The following is a 16,967-nucleotide window of genomic DNA, read 5'->3' as shown; positions in this document are numbered from 1 at the left end:
GCCTAGGGGGAAAGAATAAGGGCTTTGGAGGCAGTTTGCACCCAGATTCCCTAATTCTAGATGAGTAGTTTTTGACACAATAGTAAACCTCTCTATGTTTACTAATGTGTAAGCTATTCTAATTTTTTTCTTTTTCTATATTATATTTTTATTATACTTTAAGTTCTAGGGTACATGTGCACAACGAGCAGGTTCAGTACATAGGTATACATGTGCCATGTTGGTGTGCTGCACCCATTAACTCATCATTTACATTCTGGGTATTAGTCCTTTGTCAGATGAGTACATTGCTAAAATTTTCTCCCATTCTGTAGGCTGCCTGTTCACTCTGATAGTAGTTTCTTTTGATGTGCAGAGGTGCCTTAGTTTAATTAGATCACAATTGTCAATTTTTGATTTTGTTGCCATTGCTTTTGGTGTTTTAGACATGAAGTCCTTGCCCATGTCTATGTCCTGATGGTATTGCCTAGGTTGTCTTCTTGGGTTTTTATGGTTTTAGGTCTAACATTTAAGTCTTTAATTCATCTTGATTTAATTTTTCTATATGGTGTAAGGAAGGGATCTAGTTTCAGCTTTCTACATATGGCTAGCCAGTTTTCCCAGCACCATTTATTAAATAGAGAATCCTTTCCCCATTGTTTGTTTTTCTCAGGTTTGACAAAGATCAGATGGTTGTAGATGTGTGGTATTACTTCTGAGGGCTCTGTTCTGTTCCATTGGTCTATATCTCTGTTTTGGTACCAGTATCATACTGTTTTGGTTACTGTAGCCTTGTAGTATAGTTTGAAGTCAGGTAGCGTGATGCCTCCAGCTTTGTTCTTTTGGCTTAGGATTGTCTTGGTTATGCGGGCTCTTTTTTCATTCCATATGAACTTTAAAGTAGTTTTTTCCAATTCTGTGAAGATGAGGATGGCACTGACTCTATACATTACCTTGGGCAGTATGGGCATTTTCATGATATTGATTCTTCCTATCCATGAGCATGGAATGGTCTTCCATTTGTATGTGTCTTCTTTTATTTCATTGAGCAGTGGCTTGTAGTTCTCCTTGAAGAGGTCCTTTACATCCCTTGTAAGTTGGATTCCTAGGTATTTTATTCTCTTTGAAGCAATTGTGAATGCGAGTTTAGTCATGATTTGGCTCTCTGTTTGTCATTGGGGTATAAGAATGCTTGTGATTTTTGCACATTGATTTTGTATCCCGAGACTTTGCTGAAGTTGCTTATCAGCTTAAGGAGATTTTGGGCTGAGACAATGGAGTTTTCTAAATATACAATCATGTCATCTGCAAACAGGGACAATTTGACTTCCTTTTTTCCTAACTGAATACACTTTATTTCTTTCTCCTGCCTGATTGCCCTAGCCAGAACTTCCAACACTGTGTTCAATAGGAGTGGTGAGAGAGGGCATCCCTGTCTTGTGCCAGTTTTCAAAGGGAATTTTTCCAGTTTTTGCCCCTTCAGTGTGATATTGGCTGTGGGTCTGTCATAAATAGCTCTAATTTTTTGAGATACATCCCATCAGTACCTAATTTATTGAGAGTTTTTAGCATGAAGGGCTGCTAAATTTTGTTGAGGGCCTTTTCTCCATCTATTGAGATAATCATGTGGTTTTTGTCTTTGGTTCTGTTTATATGCTGGATTGCATTTACTGATTTGCATATGTTGAACCAGACTTGCATCCCAGGGATGAAGCCCACTTGATCATGGTGGATAAGCTTTTTGATGTGCTGCTGGATTCAGTTTGCCAGTATTTCATTGAGGATTTTTGCATCAATGTTCATCAGGGATATTGGTCTAAAATTCTCTTTTTTTATTGTGTCTCTGCCAGGCTTTGTTATCAGGATGATGCAGGCCTCATAAAATGAGTCAGGGAGGAGTCCCTCTTTTTCTATTGAATGGAATAGTTTCAGAAGGTATGGTACCAGCTCCTCCTTGTACCTCTGGTAGAATTCGGCTGTGAATCCATCTGGTCCTGGACTTTTTTTGGTTGGTAGGCTATTAATTATTGCCTCAATTTCAGAGCCTGTGATTGGTCTACTCAGGGATTCAACTTCTTCCTGGTTTAGTCGGGGGAGAGTGTATGTGTCCAGGAATTTATCAATTTTTCTAGATTTTCTAGTTTATTTGCGTAGAGCTGTTTATAGTATTCTCTGATGGTAGTTTGTACTTCTGTAGGATCTGTGGTGATATCCCCTTTATCATTTTTTATTGTGTCTATTTGATTCTTCTCTCTTTTCTTCTTTATTTGTCTTGCTAGTGGTCTATCAATTTTGTTGATCTTTTCAAAAAACCAGCTCCTGGATTCATTGATTTTTTGAAGGGTTTTTTGTGTCTCTATCTCCTTCAGTTCTGCTCTGCTCTTAGTTATTTCTTGCCTTCTGCTAGCTTTTGAATGTGTTTGCTCTTGCTTCTCTAGTTCTTTTAATTGTGATGTCAGGGTGTCAATTTTAGATCGTTCCTGCTTTCTCTTGTGGGCATTTAGTGCTATAAATTTCCCTCTACACACCGCTTTAAATATGTCCCAGAGATTCTGGTATGATGTGTCTTTGTTCTCATTTGTTTCAAAGAACGTCTTTATTGCTGCCTTCATTTCTTTATGTACCCAGCAGTCATTCAGGAGCAGGTTGTTCAGTTTCCACGTAGTTGAGCAGTTTTGAGTGAGTTTCTTTATCCTGAGTTCTAGTTTGATTGCACTGTGGTCTGAAGACAGTTTGTTGTAATTTCCATTCTTTTGAATTTGCTGAGGAGTGCTTTACTTCCAACTATGTGGTCAATTTTGGAATAAGTGTGATGTGGTGGTTAGAAGAATGTATAGTCTGTTGATTTGGGGTGGAGAGTTCTGTAGATGTCTATTAGGTCTGCTTGGTGCAGAGTTGAGTTCAATTCCTGGATATCCTTGTTAACTTTCTGTCTCGTTGATCTGTCTAATGTTGACAGTGGGGTGTCATTATTATTGTGTGGGAGTCTAAGTCTCTTTGTAGGTCTCTAAGGACTTGCTTTATGAATCTGGGTGCTCCTGTATTGGGAGCATATATATTTAGGATAGTTAGCTCTTCTTGTTGAATTGATCCCTTTACCATTATATAATGGCCTTCTTTGTCTCTTTTGATCTTTGATAGTTTAAAGTCTGTTTTATCAGAGACTAGGATTGCAACCCCTGCCTTTTTTTGGTTTCCATCTGCTTGTTAGATCTTCCTCCATCCCTTTATGTTGAGCCTATGTGTGTGAGATGGTCTCCTGAATACAGCACACTGATGGTCTTGACTCTTTATCCAATTTGCCAGTCTGTGTCTTTTAATTGGAGCATCTACATTTACATTTAAGGTTAATATTGTTATATGTGAATTTGATCTGTCATTATGATGCTAGCTGATTATTTTACCCATTAGTTGATGCAGTTTCTTCCTAGCATCGATGGTCTTTACAATTTGGCATGTTTTTGCAGTGGCTGATACCAGTTGTTCCTTTCCATGTTTAGTGCTTCCTCAGGAGCTCTTGTAGGGCAGGCCTGGTGGTGACAAAATCTTTCAGCATTGGCTTGTCTGTAAAGGATTTTATTTCTCCTTCACTTATGAAGCTTAGTTTGGCTGGATATGAAATTCTGAGTTGAAAATTATTTTCTTTAAGAATGTTGAATATTGGCCCCCACTGTCTTCTGGCTTGTAGAGTTTCTGCCGAGAGATCTGCTGTTAGTCTGATGGGCTTCCCTTTTTGGGTAACCCAACCTTTCTCTCTGGCTGCCCTTAACGTTTTTTTCTTCATTTCCACTTTGGTGAATCTGACAATTAGGTGTCTTGGAGCTGCTCTTCTCGAGGAGTATCTTTGTGGTGTTTTCTGTATTTCCTGCATTTGAATGTTGTCTTGCCTTGCTAGGTTGGGGAAGTTCTCCTGGATAATATCCTGCAGAGTGTTTTTCAACTTGGTTCCATTCTCCCTGTCACTTTCAGGTACACCAATCAGACATAGATTTGGTCTTTTCACATAGTCCCATATTTCTTGGAGGCTTTGTTCATTTTCTTTTACTCTTTTTTCTCTGAACTTCTTTTCTTGCTTCATTTCATTCATTTGATCTTCAATCACTGATACCCTTTCTTCCAGTTGATCAAATTGGCTACTGAAGCTTCTGCATTTGTCACGTAGTTCTTGTGCCATGGGTTTCATCTCCACCAGGTCATTTAAGGACTTCTCTACACTGGTTAGTCTAGTTATCCATTTGTCTAATCTTTTTTCAAGGTTTTTAGCTTATTTGCAATGGGTTCGAACTTCCTCCTTTAGCTCGGAGAAGTCTGAAGTGTTCTTCTCTAAACTCGTCCAAGTCATTCTCCGTCCAGCTTTGTTTCATTGATGGCAAGGAGCTGCGTTCCTTTGGAGGGGTAGTGGTGTTCTGATTTTTAGATTTTTCAGCTTTTCTGCTCTGTTTTTCCCCCATCTTTGTGGTTTTATCTACCTTTGGTCTTTGATGACGGTGATCTCCAAATGGGGTTTTGGTGTGGATGTCCTTTCTGTTTGTTAGTTTTCCTTCTAACCATCAGGACCCTCAGTTGCAGGTCTGTTGGAGTTTGCTGGAGGTCCACTCCAGACCTGTTTGCCTCGGTATCAGCAGCAGCGGCTGTAGAACAGCGAATAGTGCTGAATGGCAAATGTTGCTGCCTGATCATTCCTCTGGAAGCTTCATCTCAGAGGGGTACCCAGCCATGTGAGGTGTCAGTCTGCCCCTACTGGAGGGTGCCTCCCAGTTAGGCTATTCGGAGGTCAGGGACCCACTTGAGTACGCAGTCTGTCTGTTCTCAAGATCTCAAACTGTGTGCTGGGAAAACCACTACTCTCTTCCAAGCTGTCAGACAGGGACATTTAAGTCTGCAGAGGTTTCTGCTGCCTTTTGTTTGGCTATGCCCCGTGCCCAGAGGTGGAGTCTGTAGAGGCAGGCAGGCCTCCTTGAGCTGTGGTGGGCTCCACCCAGTTCGAGCTTGTTTACCTGCTCAAGCCTCAGCAATGGCGGGCGCCACTCCCCCACCCTCGCTACCACCTTGCAGTTCGATCTCAGACTCCTGGGCTAGCAATGAGGGAGGTTCCATGGGCGTAGGACCCTCCAAGCCAGGCGCAGGATATAATCTCTTGGCGTGCCATTTGCTAAGATCATTGGAAAAGCGCAGTATTAGAGTGGGAGTGACCCAATTTCCCAGATGCCATCCATCATCACTTCCCTTGGCTAGGAATGGGAATTCCCTGACCCCTTGTACTTCCCATGTGAGGCGATACCTTGCACTGCTTCAGCTCATGCTCGGTGGGCTGCACCCACTGTCCTGCCCCCACTGTCCAAGAAGCCCCCATGAGATGAATCCGGTACCTCAGTTGAAAATGCAGAAATCACCAGTCTTCTGCATCCTTCACACTGGGAGCTGTAGACTGGAGCTGTTCCTATTTGTCTATCTTGGACTCACCCATCTACAGCCATCTTGGAACCACCCGTCTACCTAATTTTTCTTTTCTAATTTGTAAACTGGGAGAATAACAATGTTTTCACAAATTTATTGCAAGGAATAAATGAGAATAAATATATATATTAATACATACATACATGTACATTAGAATATATACACCTACGTGTGTATGTGTGTGTATATATATGGGTGTATATGTATACACACACAGAAAGAGAGAAAGAAAGAGAGACAGAGAGGGAGAGGACACTCTGCACAGTAACTGGTACATGGTATGTACTCAAAAGATAGTAGCTATTGTTAAATATTAAGAGACAGCTTGATATAGTGAAAAGAGCATGACCCAGGGTAAAATGACATAGGATCTAGCCCCATAATTGATTAACTTTCTGATCTCTGGGCAAGACGTGTTAGGCCTCAGTTTCCATATTTGTTAAATGGGGAAAATAGTGACTGTCCATATATCATAGAGGTTGCTTTTTTGAAAAAAGAAATGGGATAATGACATATACAAGAAATGTTAACATTACTAACACATGAATGCAAGGCATTTTATAATTAAAATTCTGTCACATGAAAACCATGCTCTTTCTTATTTGGAGAAACAAGAGGATATGGAAGGAGAAAGACCAATTTAGAATTTTAACCTAAGCAAACTTTTGGTCATTATCTCAAAATAATAGCTTTTTACTTCTCTTTTCTATAATTAAATGGTTACTTTTAATGATATATGACCCAAAAATGATTGTCAATGCCCAGGCAGGAATTCAGTTACTTTATTACTCAAAACAGGTAAACTCCATAAAAACTTATTGTGCACTATTTCGTGCAAGTTGCTGCACTATACACAGAAATACAGACGAAAAGGACAAGGTCTTTATCCACAGGGTTCACCAGTCCATAGTTGGCAACCAGTCTAATAGACAGGATAGTATAATGGAAAAAATTATAAGTCAAATAAATTTGTTTAAATCCTAACCCTTTCCCCTATTTGCTGTATCCCTTACAAAGTACATATTCTTCTTGAGTTTATGGTCTCATAATAAAATATAATAATAACATTAATACTTATCTGGTTGGGGTATTTTGAGTCCTCATCAACTGGGATGACATATAACACATATAAAGCATTTGGAATACAGCAGATGCTTTAATTACCATTGTCTCCTTTCCTGAATAAAGTACACAAATGAATGACACATCCAGCCCAAGGTAAAATTTAATTAGTGCCATTTAAAAAAGTGCCACAAAGGAAGATGTCACATCTGGTTAGGAGAACTGGTAAGGCCTCATAGAAGGTGTGGTACTTGAAATGAACCTTGAAGTATGTAAGATTTTCAACACACATAGTTAAAGGGCAGAAGCAGTAAAAGTAGACGAAAGGCATGAAAAAAAAAAAAAGACCCAGGGAGAAAACAGTTGGGTATGGTTAACAAAGAGCATTACTTCATTATGGGAGGAGAATCTCTGGTAAATAGAAAAGAGAGACAGAGACAGAGAAAAAGACAGAAAGGTAGTTTAAGGTCCCATTATGAAAAGTCTTGGTGGACACAGAAAAGACTTTGTACTTAATGGGAGTACTGACAGTTCTTCAGTAGCAGAATCATTTGGTTAGGTCGGAGATGGCAGCAATTCCTGGAAATAAAGTGAGTACTAAAAGAAATGTCAGTTTTTAAAGGATTTTAAATGGGAAGAATTTCAGAAACTTATATGTAGAAAATAATTTTCTCTTAAGGATGACCTAAGAGAAAGTAAGGCCAGGGATAGGTATCACTGTATTACTAGACAAAGAAACTAGGAGAATTTCCACAGTTAACCCACAAACCAAGGTGGGCCATGAGAAATCTTGTCCTATGTCATACAAATTAACATTAACAGCAGACAGCGAAAACAAACTCAGGATTCCATCCTGTGGGTCTGTTACTTGAGATAGCATTTCCTCTCTTAAGCATTTCTGAAAGATAATTATCAGGATAACAATAATAAATTCTCAAAAATATGCTCTTATGCTGAGCATGCAAAATGGGTAACTGTGCATGCAATTGTAAATTATACAACTGAAGTCTCAAAAAAATGTGTGTGTACTTACCTCATCTGTTAACTCAAGGGAAACAGTAAGATTTAAAAACTCTAAATGTGGAAAATATCATTACAATCATTTCTGGGTGCCTCATGAATATAGGTAGCCCGCCTAGGTCACGAAAACTTCAAGGGAAAAAACAGTTGCAAAATTAAATAATTTTCCCCTCTGACCACTGACTATCTAACAATGAGAATAATCTGCAAACAAACACACTCGTATTTTCCCTCTGTGTCTCTGTGGCACACACAAACACATTTCTAGACACTGACCTATTCCATTGGCTATGTTGCTGCTGTGATGTGGTAAAATATCCCTGAAAATTAAGAGAAACTGGGGATTCCAAAATGTAAGAGAACAAGACAGAATTTGCCTTGTCTTTTTTTTTTTTTTTTTTTTTTTGAGACGGCATCTCGCTCTGTCGCCCAGGCTGGAGTGCAGTGGCTGGATCTCAGCTCACTGCAAGCTCCGCCTCCTGGGTTTATGCCATTCTCCTGCCTCAGCCACCGGAGTAGCTGGGACTACAGGCGCCCGCCACCTCGCTCGGCTAGTTTTTTGTATTTTTTAGTAGAGACGGGGTTTCACCGTGTTAGCCAGGACGGTCTCGATCTGCTGACCTCGTGATCCGCCCGTCTCGGCCTCCCAAAGTGCTGGGATTACAGGCGTGAGCCACCGAGCCCAGCCTAACAGTCCTCTCTATATACATTTTTTCTATTGATCAATCCCTCTCTGACAGAGAGCCACTTCTGCCAGAGAATTTCAAATATGAAAAGAGAATATTTATAGTAAGTAAAAGACAAATGATTTGGGTTCTTTTTCAGAAACGAACTCTTTTCGCTCCCATTCTTTCTCTAATAATGCCCAAGAGCAAATCTTAGACACAGCTGTTTTGTGACTAATACGGGGTTCCATGAGGAAATTATCTAGCATTCTGGGCAACATAAACACAAATGTTAGGCAATCTATTTTGTGGAAAACCAGGTGGGGTAGTTTAAGAAGTCATCTGATTCTAGAGAATATAATGGTTGGTGAATGCAATTAATTATAAAAGCGTAGCTTCAGAAAAGTATAGACAAGACAGAAATACAGCACCAATGGAAGCAATATTGAGGACTTAAGCCTGTCAGTTACTTCCTACTTTGATTCTGAATGGTCCATGGTAAGTGGTTCTAAAGCCTGAGTGGTAGAATCAACTCTATCCACACTGAGCTGTTTTACAGTATTTAGGTAAAAATGGCAGTTTAGAAAAAACAAAAGAGGGGGAAATAAACCTTAACTAGTTACTTACAGTATAGCCTTGCAAGAAAGTTCACAACTCTACAGGTAGAAAAAGCATGTACTTTAATTCAGACAAGCACCAGCTTGATCCACATTACTGCTTCTAAATGACCTACAGGTTAAAGTAAGGAGTACAAAGTATGGTGCTGAAATATGACAGCATGATGAAATGGGGACAGGTGGGCTGGCAAAAGCAATTTTAAAATATAAATTAGTAATTAAATACAATAATTATTGAGATGGAAAACATTATTCTAAATATCACCTCCACATACCCCCAGCATTATAAAAGCAGCAGATGTTTCAATTCAGAAAACATTTTCTAAAAACACAAACAAAAAGGAAAACCTAAAAGCTACACAGAAATAAGGATAAACCACGGAGTATACAATTCTAGACTTACATTGTATATAATATAGATATTTAATTAGTGTATATATGTATTAATTAAAATAAGATCATATCTGTTTTTCCAGGTAAGAAATAGTGAACATATTTTTAATGAATAAATACAAATTTACATTAATTTAATGAATGAATGATATCACATATGAATATACAATACTTTAATTTGTGAACAAATTTGTTTATTGGATTTTTAATTGGTACCAACTCCTCTCTATACAAAATACATTGCATTAAATATAGTTATATTTGAATATTATAATACAACCATGATTATTTCATTAAGTTCAAATTCTAAAAGGGGAATTACATAGTAAAAAGGTAAGCACATTTTGAGGGGTTTCTGAGGCATATTGAAAAACTGATCTCCAAAAGACTATAATAACTTAGACCCCTAGCAGCAATGTATAAAAATACCTATTTCCACAAATATTTCTCACAAATAATGAATGTTACCATTTTCTTATTTCTGACTAGTTTATAGTCAAAAATACCACACAAGCTTAATATGTATGTCTTATTAATAGTTACAAATTATGTTCATGTTATCTTTTTTTACCAAATATTGTGCATTTTTGCTTACAAATGAATTTCAGAATTATTTCATTAAGATTCCTGCCTAAACAAATTTACTTGGTACTTACTGCAATTAGACTAAATTTGAAAAAACTTTCTACAAAATGAAATATTCCCGTCCTGGAATACCATATATATTTGTGCATAAGAAAGTATCTTTTATTTTACTCTGTAAGGTTGTCATATTATTTCTAAATTTACTTGCTGAGTAGCTGCATAGAAAAATTATATCTATGTCCCAGTAGTAAATAAGACAGTTTTGACAATATATTTTCTATGTGGGCATTGCTAATATAAGAAAAGTTTATTTGTTTTCTAAGTGAACCATCTAACCTAAATTCTTATTGGTCTTAATGAATTTTTAGTATGTTCTATCTAGATAATAATAACCTATGAATAATAATGTGCATGTGCTATGGTTTGAAATGTTTGAGCCTTGCCAAAATTCATATTGCAATTTAATCCCCAATGCAACTTTTATATATTATTTTAATTTTTACATTTTGTCAGGAAGGGCTTTTCGGAAGTGATTACATCACTCATTAATTGGATTAGTGCCTATATAGAAGGGATTGTGGGAGTGAGTTTGTCCTTTTTGCCTTCTCTGCCATGTAAGGATACAGAGGTGCCATTTATGAATAACAGGACTTTGTCAGACACTGAATCTGCTGACATCTTAATATTGGACTTTTCAGCCTCCAGCACTATGAGAAACAAATTTCTGTTGTTTATAAATTTCTCAGTCTAAAGTATCTTGTTATGGGAGCAGGAATGGACTAAGACATGCATGGCTCATTACAATGTAATTTATTCTTTTTTTACGTTTATTTGGTAGAACTTCTAAAGTGTTGGTGAGAAGCATCTTCACCCAATTCCTGATGTCAATGAAAATAAATGTTTTATTGTTCTACTGTTAAATCTATGGTGGCTACTAAATTTCAAATAGATGTTCTTTTTTATGTTATTGAAATATTATCCTGCTTGGAATTTAGTAAACTTTGTTTTTAAATCAAGAATGTAGCCTGGATGTAATAAAATGTCTTTCTAGAATACATCAAGCAACTTTATCTCCTTCACCTAGTAATGTGATAAATTATATTAACAGATTTTCTAAAATATCAAACCATCCTTGCATTTCTGGAATAAATCCTACACACTAGTACAAAATTACTTTCTTAAAACACTTGGAATTAACTTGCTAAAATTTTATTTATTTTATCTCTATCCATAATTGTGAGATTAACTCATAGTTTTTTTGTGTGTGCTCTTTTTGTCTGGCTTTGGTATCAGGATGAAGCTAGATAAAATGACATATTTTTCTGCAGGTAAATGCTCCCACTAGGAACAACCAGTAGAGGAAGTAAAACATGCAGAAAAAACATATTAAAAGGTATCAGGTGCTGTGAAGCAATGAAGACTAAAGGGAATAAACCTGCATAGAGGACAGAACCTTTTAAAGGTGAGGTGAAAATCTGCAGCTTTCCTTGTGGGTATTTGAGGAATGTAGGCAAGGGCAACAGACTGAGAATCTTAAAACCAGGCAGAGACTATCTACTAGTGGGTGAAAAAAACATGGAATCTATGCTGCTTCCAATGGACTAGACTGACACAATTAGAGGTTTCAGGACTAGTATTACCCTCAAGATATTTACTGAATTCTAAAGCTAAACAACTGAGGAAAATAAGGGTTTAAGCCAAAATCTTTGAAAAGCAAGGAGATTTCTCTCAGTTTCACAGTGTTTCAGAGAAAAAGACTCACTAGTAGAAGGATGCCTAAAAATGATGGGAACTATCTTAGTTCATTCAGAATAATGTAACAAAATCCCATAGACTGTAGCTTATAAACAAAAGAATTCTCACAGTTCTGGAGGCTTGGAAGTCCAACATCAAGGTACCAGCAGATTCAGTGTCTGATGAAGGCCTATTTCCTAGTGCAAAATAAAAAAGGAGTCTTCTTTCTGTATCCCCATATCCTCACAAGGCCACAAGGAACAAGGCAGCTCTCTGAAGTCTCTTTTATATGTATACTAATCCCATGTGTGAGGCTCTACCGTCATAATCTATCACCTCCCAAGACCTCACCTCCTAATGTAATCACACTGGTTATTAGATTCAACATATGATTTTGGGGGGTACACAAACATTCAGATCACGTAGGAACTGAAACCTCATTAGGGACGGTAAATTAACACTGGCAATCCCCAACACTTTCTTTCCTGTCAGCAATTGCTGGTACTGGGTACTGCTAAGTCTCCTTCTCAAGACATTTGCCAGATGCTAAAACCAAAGAGTACAGGAGGCTGAAGAGACAAGGTTTATGTGAAGAGCAGGAATTTCTATAGTCCTCTTTGGTGCTAAAAAGACAATGACATGTCAGGCATTTTTTAAAAGCTCTGCAGAGCCATATCCTACCAACAAGGGCAAACAAAGTACACTACAATTGCAACCCAATATTAACCCCAATCAGTCCATGATGGTTCTAAGGTGGTCAGCTTTAAACCACAACCCACCTGCCCATTCTATTTACTTAGCAAAGGAAAACATGACCACCTGGAATCTCTACATATTTTACACAATGTCCAACAACAACCAAAAAATATTAGAAAGAGACAGGACCATATCATTGAAAACCAAGAGAAAAAAAATCCACAAATATGTATGTATAATATATATAAGAAGTAGTAAAGAATGATTTTGAATGTCTCTAATTAATATGCTTAAGAAAACAGAGAAAAGATAGACAAATTAGATAAAAAAGATGGAGCATTTCATCACAGAATTTCAGTTTATATAAAAAAATTAAAGAATATTCTAGGACTAAAATATACATACCTGAAATTCTAACTAAGTTTCTTTTTTTAATTCTACCAAGGCTTTTATATTGTCTTTCTACTAATAACTTTGAACATCATAGGAAGATAAGCAGACATAATACCAGGAACCATTTTTAGAATGAAAAAAATGCAAAGGTCAATGAAAAAATGATGGAAGTAGCCTCTAAATATCATTAAAGGTTAATAAATATAGCATGATCTTCTATATACTGAAGACCTTCCTGGGTAGTTACAGCAGAAACTAACATCTTTCACCAAACTAAATTATAAGGAAACCTTCTTATAGGTAAAGGACAATGTAAGAGCAACTGTCACTTACAGGAAGGTGTGTGAATACGGCAAAGGTGCTACGAAGAAAGGCAATGAGGTCTACCAGGTAATCACTAGCTTTGTTGCCCAAATCTCCAGTCATCCAGTCATAGTCTGCCAGCTGTAGGAACTGGTCAATCTTCTGGTTTAAGTTGGTATAAATCTCTTCTTCAGCTGCATGTCTAGCATCCTGTGAAAAAATATAAAATTTGAAACATCACTCAGATGTCAATATGGGCAGAAATTTCTATGAGCTTAAAGCCATCTGACATATCCATTAAGAAACCTAGAATATAACTGGGAATACTGAGTCATATCACAGTCTTCTTTAATTTTTTCTTTTTCAAAACCATTGTGTAGGTTTTTTCTAATTTTTTGTTTGCATCCTAAGACATGTTAAAATAAAAGCAGAATGCCCAGATCATGTAAGTTTGAGATACCTATATAAAAGATTCATGATATACACTAGCATATTAAAGGCCCTAAGAAGTATGGTGAGATTAATATTCTTACAAAAATATTTTCAGGACAAATGATCATACATTACTCTATGACAACCAGTATTCCAATGCTAAAATTCCATCAACATAGACTTGTGCAGAGTAACTTACGAAGTACCTGCCACCACCTTCAATATTCACTTTCAGTCTGATCATCCTTAACTTCTGTTAAATACTCTCTTTTTAAAACTCTGTCTTCCTGTGGAATTCATTAGATGGTTTTCTCCTGGCTTTCCTTTTACTTCTCTGGACACAAATCTTCTCACTTTCTTTGGGTGATTTAATTAAATCCAATAGCTTCCAGTATCTCTATCTTTAGTACAGATCTACTCCAAAATCATTCTAATTCAAGAATCATATATGCGAGTGTTTCATGGACATCTCTGACCCAGACAAACTTTGAAATAATTGGCCAGGAGCAGTGGCTCATGCATGTAATCCCAGAACTTTGGGAGGCCGAAGTGGGTGGATCACCTGAGGTCAGGAGTTCAAGACCAGCCTGGCCAACATGGTGAAACCCCATCTCTACTAAAAATATAAAAATTAGCTGGGTGTGGTGGTGGGACTCTGTAATCCCAGCTACTCAGGAGGCTGAGGCAGGAGAGGTTTCAGTGAGGCGAGATTATGCCACTGCACTCCGGCCTGGGTGACATAGCAAGACTCCATCTCAAAAAAAAAAAAAAAAAAAAAAAAAAAGAAAGAAAGAAAGAAAGAAGTAGGTCCAGGTTGAGACTCAGCATATTTACCACTCTTTACCTGTTCAACTCAGACCAAGGCAGAGATCTAAGCAACATCTTAAATTCCATTCTTTCCTCCACAGTCAGAAAATGAGTTCTGTAAATTATATCTCCCGAATTTCTCTGTAATTTGTACTGCCCTCTACATTTTCACATTTTTAAAGTCGGAATAATTTTGCAATATATTTACATACTATAACATAGTCAGTGACTATGTTTACTTATGTGAACAATGATTTATAAAATTTGATTGATAGATAAAAATTATATAAAAATTATGTATTTGTCATGTACAACTTGATGTTTTGAAATATGTACACACTGAAATGGCTAAATTGAGCTAAGTTTGGTGCAAAAGAAACCGCTTTTAATGGCAAAAATCACAATTACTTTTGCACCAACCTAATAATTAACATATGCATTACCTCACATACTTATTTTATGAGTTAGGAGTACTTATAAGTACTCTGCTAGCATTTTTCAAGAACATAACACATGGTTATTAACTATAATCATCATGTTATAGAATAGATCTCTTGAACTAATTCCTTCTATCTAACTTAAAATTTCTATCCTTTGACCAAAAACTCCCCAACAATATTCCCCAGCTCTGGTAACCATCATTCTATTCTCTGTTTCTATGAATTCAACATTTTTAGATTCTACATATGAGATCATGCATATTTCTCTTTCTGTGCCTTCCTTATTTCACTTAATACAATGTTCCCATGAGGTTTCTATGTTGTTGCAAATGGCAGGATTTCCTTCTTTTGTAAGGCTGTATAATATCTCATTCTGTATACATACTACATTGTCTTTATGCATTCACCAGTTGACAGACACTTAGGTCAAATCAGTATCTTGGCTATTGTGGAAAATGTTGCAATGAACATGTGAGTGCAGATATCTTGATGATATACTGATTTCATTTCCTCTGGAAACATACCCAGTAGTGGGATTGCTGAAACATATGATAGTTATATTTTTAATTTTTGGGGGAATCTCCATACTATTTTCTACAATGGCTATACTAATTTACATTCCAACACCATATAAGGGTTTCCTTTTCTCCACATCCTCTCCAATACTTACCATTTGTCTTTTTGATAATAGTCAACCTAACAGGTGGAAAGTCATATATAATTGTGGTTTTAGTTTTTATTTTTCTGATGACTAACGATGTTGAATATTTTTTCATACACCTCTTGGTCACTTGTATGTCTTCTCTTGAGAAATGTCTATTCAAAACCTTTGCCCATTTTCTCATCGGGTTGTTTTCTTGCTATTGAATTGTTTTAGTTCTTTATATATTCTAGAAATGCATGCCTTGTCAGCTGTATTGTTGGCAAATATATTCTGCCATTATTTTTTTTTTTTTTTTTTTTTTTTTTTTTTTTTTGAGATGGAGTCTCACTCTGTCATCTAGGCTGGAGTGAAGTGGCACAATCTTGGCTCACTGCAACCTCCATCTCCCAGGTTCAAGCATTCTCCTGCCTCAGCCTCCTGAGTAGCTGGGATTACAGGCGTGTGCCACTATGCCTGTCTAATTTTTGTATTTTTAGTAGAGATTGGGTTTCACCATGTTGTCAGGCTGGTCTCAAACTCTTGATCTCAAGTGATTCGCCCACCTTAGCCTCCCAAAGTGCTGGGATTACAGGCATGAGCCACCATGCCCTGCCTGTTCTGCCATTTTGTAGGTTATCCTTCAACTGTTGTTTTCTTTGCAGTGCAAAAGCTTTCCTGTTTGATAAAATCAATCTCATTTGTCTTTTTTCACATTTGTTGCCTGTGCTTTTGGAGTCATAGCTTAAAAAAAATTATTGCCCAGATCAATGTTATGGAGATTTTTTCCTATATTATTTTGTAGTAATTTTAGTTTCAGGTCTTATGTCCATTTTATGTGGATTTTTATATATGGTGTGAGATGAGGAACGAATTTCATTCTTGTAAATGTGGATATCCAGTTTTCTCAACACCACTTATTTTTTCAGAGACTATCCTTTCCCCTTTTGTGTGTTCTTGGCATCTTTGTCAAAAATGAACTGACTGTATATTAGTAGGATTATATCAGGGTTATTTTGTTCCACTGGTCTGTGCGTATGTTTTTATGCCAGAATCATGCTATTTTGATTATTACAGCGTGTAGTAGATTTTGAAGTCAGGTAGACTGATGCCTCCAGCTTTGTTCTTTCTGCTCAAGATTGCTTTTGCTATTTGGAGTGTTTGGTGGTCCCATATGAATCTTACTATTGTTTACTTTATTCCTATGAAAAATGCATTCGAATTTGGGTAGGAATTGCATTGAATATGTAGATCACTTTGGGTAATGGAAATTCTAACAATGTTAATTCTTCAATCCACAAACTAGGATATCTTTTTGTTTATTTCTTCAATTTTTTCTTTGATGTTTTATAGTTTTTCAACAGGTCTTCTAAATATTTCAATGAGCACTTCTATACTTTCATCTTTACATTACTTGTATAATAATCTTAAGGTGTCCTTGAATTTCTGTTTTGCTAAAAGTCTTTTTCATTAAAAGTCTTTATTTTTTAGTATTTTAGGTTTAAAGAAAATTTAAGCAGGAAGTACACTGCCTCTGTATATACCACCACCCTCCATGCTACTGCCCCTATTTAAAATTGGTGTGGTACAATTTTTACAATTAATGAAATGATATTGGTATTTTATTATCAACTAAAGTCCCTAGTTTACATTAGGGTGTAATCATTGTGATATCAAGTTCTGTGGGTACTTAAAAATGCATAATGTCACTAATTCACCATTACAGTATCATTTAGATAGTTTC

The 16,967-nt window shown here is 36.7% G+C and overlaps 1 protein-coding gene across 5 annotated transcripts in view; it reads right to left on the bottom strand.

Moving 5' to 3' along the window:
* EXOC6B (exocyst complex component 6B) overlaps nt 1–16,967 on the bottom strand; it is a 690,744-nt gene that overhangs the window by 320,383 nt on the left and 353,394 nt on the right. For 4 of the 5 annotated variants that reach the window (XM_050754407.1, XM_050754408.1, XM_050754410.1 and 1 more), the window contains one exon: nt 12,935–13,114. In XM_050754407.1, coding sequence (XP_050610364.1) covers nt 12,935–13,114 — 180 coding nt within the window. Of the gene's footprint in view, nt 1–10,766; nt 11,710–12,934; nt 13,115–16,967 lie in introns of those variants that run through there. The other variant, XM_050754411.1, reaches the window with a different exon arrangement.

Source organism: Macaca thibetana, chromosome 13 (genome assembly GCF_024542745.1).
Source record: "Macaca thibetana thibetana isolate TM-01 chromosome 13, ASM2454274v1, whole genome shotgun sequence".
Taxonomy (NCBI): domain Eukaryota; kingdom Metazoa; phylum Chordata; class Mammalia; order Primates; family Cercopithecidae; genus Macaca; species Macaca thibetana.
The sequence above is the reverse complement of the archived record's forward strand: the minus strand, read 5'-3'. Positions and strand labels throughout refer to the sequence as shown.